Here is a 10,554-nt window from a genome sequence, read left to right as displayed (position 1 = left end):
CATAATGCTCTCCGGTCCCTCCCAAGTTAGGTAGTAATTTTCAAAATAATTTCTCCTGCGTATTGCGTAGTATTCCATTTTATGAATTACCACATCTTCCCAATCCATTCATTTGTGGTTGGACATCTGGGCTGTTTCCTGGAGCAATGTTTTTAAAAAAGTGTAACAGCACGTTCCCATTTTACAGATAAGGAAACTTGGGCTCAGAGACTCTATTACCCATTCATGTTAAGAAGTAGCAGATTTATGATTTAATCCACAGTATGACCTCATATAAAAATATGAATTGTTAAAAATTTTGACCATTTTCTGAACAACCTCTGTTAACTTTCTTGGTGTAATGCTTCTTTCCTTCTGTACCTTTCAAGCACAGAGTTTTCATTTTCTTCATATTTTTAACTAGTTTGTGTTTCTGTTAATACTAGTTAAACAGTCCATGCTAAGATAGTCTATCTCCCTTCCCTTTTTCTGGGATTTGTAAGGAACATTCGAAGAATAATCCACAGTTTCCACATTCTGTTTGAGCAGGGAGGAGGCTCCCCCAATACAGGCCCCCACAGAATGACTGGCTCTATCCCCTAGGTTGGTCACCTGAATTTCATAGAGAACCTCTTTCCTAAGCAGGGGTGGGGCTTTTGGTCTTTTCTAGGCAAAAAGGAAAACCCAAGAGGAAAAGCAAGTACAAGATCTTAGATGCTACTGATCAGGAGAGCCTGGAGCTGAAACCCAACTCCCGAGCAGGTAACGGCCCTGGGAGCTGCGGGAGAGCTGTCCAGGTTTATGTGATTTCCCTGTGAAGACCCACTATCCCTTCCACCGTATGCTGGTAGGGGTACTTGTTGGTGTAAGAAACACATTGTTCTTTTTCACTTGATCTAGGTGAGGAGTCCAGTGTGGCCTGAATGGCAGAAGCATCATAATGACAAGCTCTGGATCTAGGGCTCCTATCTCAGTGTTCAGTTTACTTTGCAGAGAGGCCAGGCCAGTGGCTTTCCTTTGCCTGCTGTCACCCTCAAGTTTACTGTCTGTGGAGTTCAGCTTCTGAGCTGCCCAGAGGGCAAAGTGAGGAAAAGTTGCTCTTTCCCTTTTGCCCTGCCTGCCTCCCCCATCTTCCTTCTCCGTCATTTGTCATATTCACAGCCTCTCTCATTATCAAAGAGCCGGTGGGTGGGCAACTTCCCTGCTGGTGCAAGAGCACTGGACTCATTGTTAGGTGACAGTTTCCTATAACATAAGCACTAAGATAATTTTTGTGAGGGTGATGGAGAGTTAGGGCAAGTGGTGGTCTCGTGCTCAGCTAGACTTGGCCATTTGGTGAGCCATTTCCATTTATCATGGTTACCACAGGCCAGGCGTCATATGCTTATGGGACCAGGACTCTATGTGAAGCTGTTTCTAAACACTATGCAAGTAGAACTATTTTTATACAAATTAGTTATAAGTTACTAGATACCTTTCATATTTAAAAGCTTCACATCAGAGGGTGGGGTAGGGGGTCGTACAGAGTCCAAGGCACAGCCTATACTTGGAATTTCAGTCTCATGGAGAAAAGATGTCATAAGACATTAGTGCTGCTGGACTCTGCACCAGGCAGTGCTGCTGGAGAACACTGTGAGGTGGTATGAGGAGGAGCACAACACAGCACTGCGTGTGGGCAGTACGGACCCAAAGGCAAAGACTACTCCACGCTGCAGCCGAGGTCGTTATGTCTGACCACGGCCTCCTACCTGACCAAACCTACCAGTGATTTTTCTGTTTACAACACAAGGAAGGTAGATCTTCCTGGTCCTGTACCCATGACCTTTGTGGTTTTTTTCTTCAAGGGGTTTTCTTCCTTGCTAATTGCTAATTTTTTTTTTTAATTTTTTGTGTGATTTGAGTGTAAGTGCATAAAGAAAATTGGTTTTTCATTCAACCATTCATACACATTTTGTTTTAAACTTTAGTTCTAATACACTCACCATAATCACACTTGTCCCACTTCTTCCCAATAATTCTCATTTCCGGCCTTCCGCTTCTGAGTTTTAACCTTGGGCAGATGCTGCTCTTTTGACCTTATATAATTGGTGGTTATTCTGAGAAGTGAGTGCCTCCCTGGTGCCACTGAATATCAGGTAGGCCCGTGTGGTGTTTGGCTGCATATTGAGCCATGGGAGTGTAACGAGGGATGATAGTCCCAGGGCTTTCCTGGTCCACGGTAGCCTAGTAGACCTGGCTGTTGTTAAGTCTTTGAGTTTTGTTCACACTTCCCTACATTACCCAGGATTTTCTACTGTGATCCCTTTCAGCATAGTCAGTGTGGAGCCAAGCACCATCTAGTCTTTCTGGCCTCAAGGTTGTGGAAGTGAGGCTCTCATGCTCCATTAATCCTTTGGACTGATTGTTTCAGTGCAGCTTTTCTTTCTTCTTTGTTCCAGATAGGGAGAGACCAATAGCTGTACTTTAGAACACTACTTAGTCTTTTAAGACCCCAACCTATACTTAGTAAAGTGGGATGTAGAACATTGTCATTTTGGACTGTGTTAAGCCATTTGACCCAGATGTTCTGTGATTCTTCTAACTAGCATTATCCAGAAAGGTCTTAAATCTTCTTCTTGATCTACTAGGTAAAGTTCTGTTTATCTTCCTCCTAAATACCTCTTTGAACATTTCTCTTAATGATTATAGTGAATTATAATTCAAGAGAACTCTGGTGCCCTAGTGGTTGGAGTTGCACTCGTAGCCCAAAGGCAGGGGTGTGAATGTGTCTGCTGCTCTGGAGGAAGAAGATGGGCAGTCTCCTTCAGAGCCATTTACAGCCTCTGAAAACCCACTGGAGGGTCACCTGTGAGTCTCTTCTGACTCTACTCCAGTAATGAACGAGTCAATGATTTATTATAATCAATTATGTATTTTTTGTCCATTTTCTTACTACTCAGTGAAATCTTGAGGGCAGAGACAGTATCCCAGTCATCTATGAATAAGGATTGAATGATTGAATAAGTATGCTAGGCCCTATGGCAGAGGCTGGTTATATTGTGAACCAGACATAAAAATTCTGATCTTGGATAGTTTTTGTCACACCGACATTAAATAAATACATTCACGAATACACAAAACATGATAAGGAAAGATCTTTCTAAGGATAGCACTTAATGTGAGACCTGAAAGGGAGTTAGGTAACTCCCTCTCATTGCCGTGGAGTCAAACCGTCTCATAGCTGACCTGCCAGCAGGCTTCTGAGGCTGTAAATCGAAAAGGATGAGATTGCCGATTTTTCTGCCTGAGAGATGCGATGGATTTGAATGAAGTGCTAGAGCAGTGAGGGAGCTCGGCTCTGCAGATAATGTCACCAGAGCTCCCTTCACCAAGTAAAGACTCCAGGAAATAGCATTTCAGAGGAAAGAGCAAAATAGGGAAGGGCCAGCTTCAGGCAGGAACAAGGTCTTTGGAAGGGAGATGGCAGCACTGTGCAGGGCTGGTGAGCAAGGGGTCACAGCACAAGGCCGGGAGGTGAGCTGGGACCTGGGGGACTTCCTTCTAAGATCGATGGGGAGCCACTGGCTGTTTTTTTAAGGGATGAATGATGTGATTTGATTTCCGTTTTTAGAAGACAGCAGTAGCTGCTGTTTGAAGGAGTTGGAAGGGTTAACAGTAGGTAAGAGATTAAATTCTTATGATGGAGAGATAATAAAATAGAGGCAAACTGACTTAAAATACACTATGAGGGAAAAGTTGATGAAATCAGTGATGTGTTGGCCAAAGGATGTGAGAGAGAGAATCATAAAGGGTGATTCTCAGAGACGCTGTTTGAGCATTTCCGTGGGTGGGTGATGTCTGTCATTTCCTGGGAAACGTGGATGATCAGGTGCCTGATTTAGGATGATTACGGATGAGGGTTGGATTAGAGGATTGACTAAAACCAAATTTCCGAAAGTTGAGCATGAGAGGTTAAACGTTTACGCTAGAGCTGACATTTTGAAAGAGATTTTACAATAGTTCAAAAGAATGTGATGATGCTTCAGAATTGTGTGGTGTCATCCAAGATGGGAAGACAGGAAAGAGACCAACCGACCACAGATAAAGAGACGGTAGTGCTGTTGACAGAATCAGGACCCTCTGGTACAATGACTAGGTTAGGGAAAATTAATTAAATGGTGGGAAGAATGAGTAGGGACAAAAGAGGTCCAGAGCTGAAGAGCAAAGAAGGACCGTCATGGGGAGGAAGGGACTCGTTCATGTGCGTCATCAGTCAGCGTTTGATACTGCAGAGGCCAAGGAATAAGAGGTGAGGGCTCCCATTGGTCACTTACAGAGATAGAGTGGAATGATGGATGCCACCAGAAGTAAGCAAGGGTCATTTAGGTAGCAAGGTGGTAAGGAAATCAAGACCATAAATATAAAAAGGAAACTTAAGATGTTGAGCAGTGAAAAAAAGAAGAGGAATTTGAGGGGACAGCAAAGTCAATGCTTCTCCTTGATAAGAAATTCCTGACACATTTGCAGCAGAGATGTAGAAAATGGGGAGTCCATCAAGAAGTGATATTCCTGAGCAAAAAGGAAGTAAGGGAAGAGGGAAGTTAGAGAATTAATTTACTCTTCTAAGGCAGGAGGAGGGAGCTCTGGTGGCCTAGTGCGCTACAGTCCTGAAGCCATGGAGTTCGAATGCCACCTGCTATTCCATGGGAGAAGGACGGGCAGTCTCCTCCCATGAAAACCTGCCAGAGGATCAGTTATAGGTCGTTCTGACTTGACGGTACACAACAACCAGGCAGGAAGGAGGGAGTAGTTCTGGTGGCCTAGTGATAAGCAACTGTGCTGCAGTCCCAAAGGCACATGGTTTGAATCTACCTTCTGCTCTGCAGGAGAAGGATGGGCAGTTTCCTGCCATGCGCTTTACTGTCTGAAAACTGCTGGAGGGTCAGCTATGGGTTGGTTCTGACTCAAACACAAACAACTACAAGAAGAAGGCAGGCAGGAAAGACAAGAAAGGATGAATGTGGCACCAAACAGAGCTAAAGTGCAGAGGAGAAATCAGGAACCCTAGTCATAACATATCAGGCTTTTTAGTGAATGACAGGGAGGGAAAGCTGGCTAGTGTGGGGAGGGGCGGTGGCAAAAAGCTGGATCAGCTTCATGCCTGCAACTAGAGCCAGCTGAGGAGTATCCGGAATTCAGAGCGTTCCCACTCTGAGGGTTTGAGGTGCAGAAGGTTGCCAGAAGCATGGTGGTTGTCTGCCCTCCGAGGTCCCTTCAGCCATTTAGCATCAGAGACAGATTTACATGTCCTTGAATATGATGACTTTATCCACAGGGCTGTGGTTTACCTTCAGTAGCTTGAGTCTGTTCCTCTTCCCCCCCAAATGGTCTGTATTTGATTAAATTAATCAAATTAATGAATTTAAATTTTTAAATTGATACTTAACTTTGATCTATAAAAATGGCAACTACATGTGGTCCAACCTAATATACATGAAAATACAGAGTATAACTTGATGAGTTTACACATGAGCTTGTGTATGACCAGCCCTCCAGAAGTCCCGGCTTTGTGCTGCTTTCCAGGTTCTCCCTAGGCCACTGTCCCCCACATCCTGGATTAGTCCAGCACGCTGGCCTCTGGTCTGCCTTACTGAGAAGGAGAGGGGTCAGGCAAGGCTAGGGGCACAAGTGTTGGCACAAGCATTTCTCAGCAATTACTGGGATGGCAGATAGAGAGTCCCTGGTGGATGTGATCCCAGCTGACTCAGGACAACAGACACGGTCAGGTTCTGGACACCTCCAGCCCAGAGAAGCCAAGGCCACAGACAGCCTGCAGCAGGGCTCACCAGGGAGGGACAGATGAGCAAGTTCTGTGTCAGGACACTGATGGGTTTTTGGGTTACCAGAGCAGCCAGGAGAGCGGACAGAGCATGACTGTTGGATAATGTTGTCAGACAGTGCTGGTGATGCCTTGTTCAAACCCAAACACCTCACCTGACTTACCACCTTTGTAAGAAAGGAGGTAAAGTGTAGCTCCTGCCTTCCCTTTGGGAAGTTCTCACTTCTAGTCCAGCCACTGCACCTGACTTTTGCTTTCTCTGAGGTGGTATTTTGAACAACCATCTTGTTGTTGGCTTGAACGTTGTCTAAAGTTATTTATTAACATTTGTGGTAGGGGTGTCTCTGCAGCCACTAAGATTGGTGGTGAGGCTGGAAGCTCTCAGGCACTTTTTGGGCCCTTCCTTTGCTTTGGTGTTCTGGTGAGCTGATTGCTTAGTCATCTTTTTTTTTTTCCTTCCTTTCTTTTTTTTTAAAGTTTTTTATTATTATTTTATTATTTTGTGTGTGTATGTGCGTGTACTGTCAAATCAGATCTGACTAGTACAGGAGGAGATTGTCCCTCCTTTTCCCGGCAGAGCATCTGGTGGATTTGAACCGTGTGCCTCTGGGAGCTTAGTCATCTTAAAAAGCAAAACCAAAACCCCCCACATCCACTATTGAGTTTATTCTTACTTAAAATGACTCTCCATCAGGTTTCCAAGGTTTACTGGAGGAGACTGCCCATGGTTCTCCCTTCAAGCATTTGGGTGATTTAAGCAGCGGACATTTCAATTAACAGCCTAGTGTCTTATGCCACCATGCCATTATTGCTCCTTTACTTACCTAAAGTGCTGCTGTAACAGAAAAACCACAAGTGAATTGGCTTAACAAACACTTTTAGATACAGTTTAGGAGGTTAGGAGTCCAGACTCAGGGAGCTGGCCCTTGGGGAAGGCTTGCTTTCTTAGATGGCTCCAGAGGAACATTCTTGTCTCTTCAGGTTCTGTTGTTACGTGCTGTCGTGTCAACTACTAGCCCTTTTAGACAAGATGCCCAGAGAAGATGAGATAAAATCCTTGCCTCCAGGGAGTACTTTGGTTGCATTTCTTCCAAAACAGATCTGTTTGTTCCTTTGGCAGTCCTTGGTATATGCGGTATTCTTCTCCAGCATCACAATACAAAGGAATTTTCTCTCATCCTTAGTCACTGTCCAGTTTTCACATGCATAGAATACATACAATTGAAAATACCAAGGTGTTTGTCAGGTGCATCTTTAAACTGGCATTGTCCTTCTTTAGCATTTGGAGAGGTCATTGAAAATAGATTTTCCCAATTCAATAAGTATTTTGATTTCTTTTTTGTTACTGTTGTTGGGACAGGATTATTTAAATTAGTGTTGTTAGCAAAAACAAATGGTTAATGTGTCAAAATCACAACCTTAAAACACCATTTAAAGCCATAATTAACATATACCAAGACCATTTGGTATTTTCAAATTCTTTCTTTGATGAGGAGGCTGGCAGTCAGGTTTTTTAGGAACTCTTTCAATTTCAGCTTCATTTATTTCAAGTTACTTGGCCCATCCAATCAAGAACTTGCTTTCTTCAGCTGGAAATAGGTACCTAGCTATGCATCCAGTTTGATGTCTGGGTTTACCTGATGATGGTAGAAAATCCTCCTCTTGAATTATGCCGGGTTTCAGCCACCAAAATGTTACTATGCAGTCAGTGCTCTAGTGTGCCCTTCTCACACAGGCAAAAGAATTCTAGGTGGAAGACTAGAGAAGAGGTTAGGGTTAACCCTAACCCTAAGCCAAGTACCAAAATATTACAGCGCCCAGCAATTCTAGTGTTTCTTGGGAGAGCAGACTTTAGTTCCTGGAGCAAAGCTTTTTATTAGAGCACAGGGAGGAGAAGAAACAGTAAAGATTACATCTAAGATTTATAAAGTTACATTACATAAACATTTACAAAGTTACATCTCTACAGAGACAGATCTGCTGCCCTAAAAGAAAATGCAGAAGGGAGGCCCAATCTTTTGATTTCTTGACTACTGATGTGGATTGTGGATCCAAGTATTGACAACTTCAGTCTTTCTCTGTCATGATTTTGACTATTGATCCATTGGTGAGGATTGTTTTGTTGATGTTAAGATGTAACATCCATATTGATTTTTTTCCCTCCCCAGTAAGTGTTTCAAATCTTCTTCACTTTTTCACTTTCTGCAAGCAAGGTTGCAGCTTCTCCTTTCTTGGTAATCTGTTGTGGCTGCTATTTTACCTTATCTCTGTTCATTTGTTTAATCACTTTTCTTTCAAGAGATTAAATAAAAATATATCCAACACTAACTTTGCCTAAGAAGCATAACAAAGACAATCCATTCCTGAATGGGATGATAATCACAATCCTAGAGGTTACATTTTATAGCATAAATATAAATAGTTGTTGAGTACATAGGAACTGATCCATAGCTGCCCCTCCAGCAAGTTTCCAGAGTAAAGTTTTCAGTAAATCACACTGGAGAAGATTAGATTGCCCATCTTTCCTTAGAGCTTCTCGTGTGCCTTTGGGTTGGCAGTACAGCTCCTTACCATATATATAGATATGAAGGAAGGGGGCACCATTCAATTCATAACAGGCTGTCTCTGCAATCCCCACCTCAGTCAGAGGACTCTCAGCAGAGGAGACTTCTCTCACCCACCATTGCCACACCATCAAGCCAGTGCCAGCCAAGAGCTTGGCAGCCCATCGAGCAGACATCCACGTAAGCGTAAAACTGCATTGCCCTCCATGTCAGGGGTGCTTCCTAGTACTTGACACACTCACTGAGCCCCTGACACTGTGGCTGTGAGCTTTCTCTAGTCTGAGTTCCTATTGCCTCCTGTTTGATACCAGACTGTTCAGAGACGAGAAAGCCTTCTGAATTTTAAAGATGAAGGAAAAATGACATCATTGGATGCTTTAGATGAAGAAATGCCTGACATCAGGGGTTAATATCAGATGTTTCTTCCTCTCCACCCTTTTATCCCACTTACTTTTAAAATCTCTCCAGCAATAGCACACACTGAACTGTTACTTTATGCTAGGCATATGTTGTTTGTTGTTGTTATGTGCCGCATATATATTTTCTTATTCATTCACTTAGCTAATATTTACAAGCATCAGCTATATGCTGTGTTCTAGGTGCTAGAGAAAGAACCAGTATATGAAACAAATGCCCCTGTGCTTAGGGAAATAGTCACATAATCCCACATCAGCCCTGTGGAGTATGAATTATTATAGTGATGTGGAAACTGAGACTCAGAGAAGCAACATAGCCAGTGGCAAACAGGTAGGTAGGGTTGGTTGAACTAGCACTGGACCCCTCTGTGCAGGTCACCAGTTTACATTCTGTGACTTCGCTTAGCCAGTTGCTACCACCAGGACTGGGAAGAGGACTTGGAAGGCAACCTTCCCATCTGCCCTGGCGTAGAGGGGGAGTGCCCCTCTTCAGGCTGGGTTGTGGGTACAAGGTATGGTTTGACCATGTAATGTTTGTGCCCTGAGCTGGCTTCCTCACCTTCCTTGCAGGCATCAAGCAGAAAGGTCCGATGCTGAGCAGTAGCCTGATGCACTCTGAGTCAGAACTGGACAGCGATGATGCCATCTTCACGTGGCCAGACCGAGAGAAAGGCAGACTCCTGCATGGTCAGAATGGGTCTGTGCCCAATGGGCAGACCCCACTGAAGGCCAGGAACCCACGGGAGGAGATCTTGTAGCTACCTGGTCTGTCTACTCAGAGGCAGAGGGTGGACAGTGCCAGGGCTCAGAGCACCGTCGGGTTGGGCTCTCAGACCTCCCAGGTCTGTGGGCAGCTGCTCTCCCAGCACCTGCTGATCACTCTACCCTAACTTCCCAGCCAGAACTGCAGGTACTTGAATCCAGAGACATTCTCCAGGAACCCCTGAAGAAGCTGTGAATGAAGAGGTTCCTCTTGGAACCTACTGATAGGCCCCAGAAGATCCTTACCTCAGGGCCTCTTGTTTTGAAAACTCCTTCCTTGCCCCAGCCATCTCCCTGCCTCCTCTCCAGCTTCTGCGAGCAGCATGGCTGTTCAAGAGCACCCACAAGGCAGGGAGGCCTGGCTATGACCCAGAAGTTCTGCTAAGAGCTCCCTCCTCCCCCATGCTTGGAACACAGAACCAAGCACTACCAAGCTCTTGCACCCAGCACGCACATGTGGTCTGCCCCGGCTGGCTGTCTCTGGGATGGAGCACAGACAGCCTCTTGGTGGACCAGGAGGAAAGGAGCATCCCGTGCTGAGAGACCTGATTTCTGGTTCCCTTTGCACTGGAACTCCAATCCCTTTTCCATCTGCCCAGAATTCTGAGATGATTCTGACATTTCAGGGATGCATAGGGGCTGCAGAGGTTTGTTGTATCGGAGCTGCTGGGCTGGACAGATGGTCTCACCTCCTCTTCTTGGATTAGCACTTGCTGCTGCAGGGCTCCGGCCACCACTCCCTATACCCAGAGGAGACGACCACAACTAACTGGAATATTTTGGCATGAGTGCATGTGTGTGACTGCCTCACTGTGGTCCCTTTGGCACTCTGTGTCTTCTCTCCATGCTCCTTGCATGTGTGTGTGTGAGTGTGTGTGTGTGCATCAACTCCTCATAGGGTTTTGGACATTAGAAGACAAAGACAAACTTGACTTGGGAAATTAGCTGCTTAAAACAGAGACTTCCTAAGTCCCTCTGGCCCCACCACAGGTTCCTCAGCCATGGTTATCTGGGT

At 44.8% G+C, this 10,554-nt stretch overlaps 1 protein-coding gene across 1 annotated transcript in view; it reads left to right on the top strand.

Annotated features, from left to right (window-relative positions):
• Window positions 1–9,823, top strand: part of KIAA0319L (KIAA0319-like ortholog) — a 190,710-nt gene extending 180,887 nt beyond the window's left edge. The window contains exons 20-21 of the mRNA XM_006886434.1: window positions 650–741; window positions 9,348–9,823. Coding sequence (XP_006886496.1) covers window positions 650–741; window positions 9,348–9,535 — 280 coding nt within the window. The 3' untranslated portion in view covers window positions 9,536–9,823. The remainder of the gene's footprint in view (window positions 1–649; window positions 742–9,347) is intronic.
• The last annotated feature ends 731 nt before the right edge of the window (window positions 9,824–10,554 follow it).

This window comes from Elephantulus edwardii, unplaced genomic scaffold, assembly GCF_000299155.1.
Source record: "Elephantulus edwardii isolate Elephantulus edwardi_28Jun2011 unplaced genomic scaffold, EleEdw1.0 scaffold00049, whole genome shotgun sequence".
NCBI lineage: Eukaryota > Metazoa > Chordata > Mammalia > Macroscelidea > Macroscelididae > Elephantulus > Elephantulus edwardii.
The sequence above is the reverse complement of the archived record's forward strand: the minus strand, read 5'-3'. Positions and strand labels throughout refer to the sequence as shown.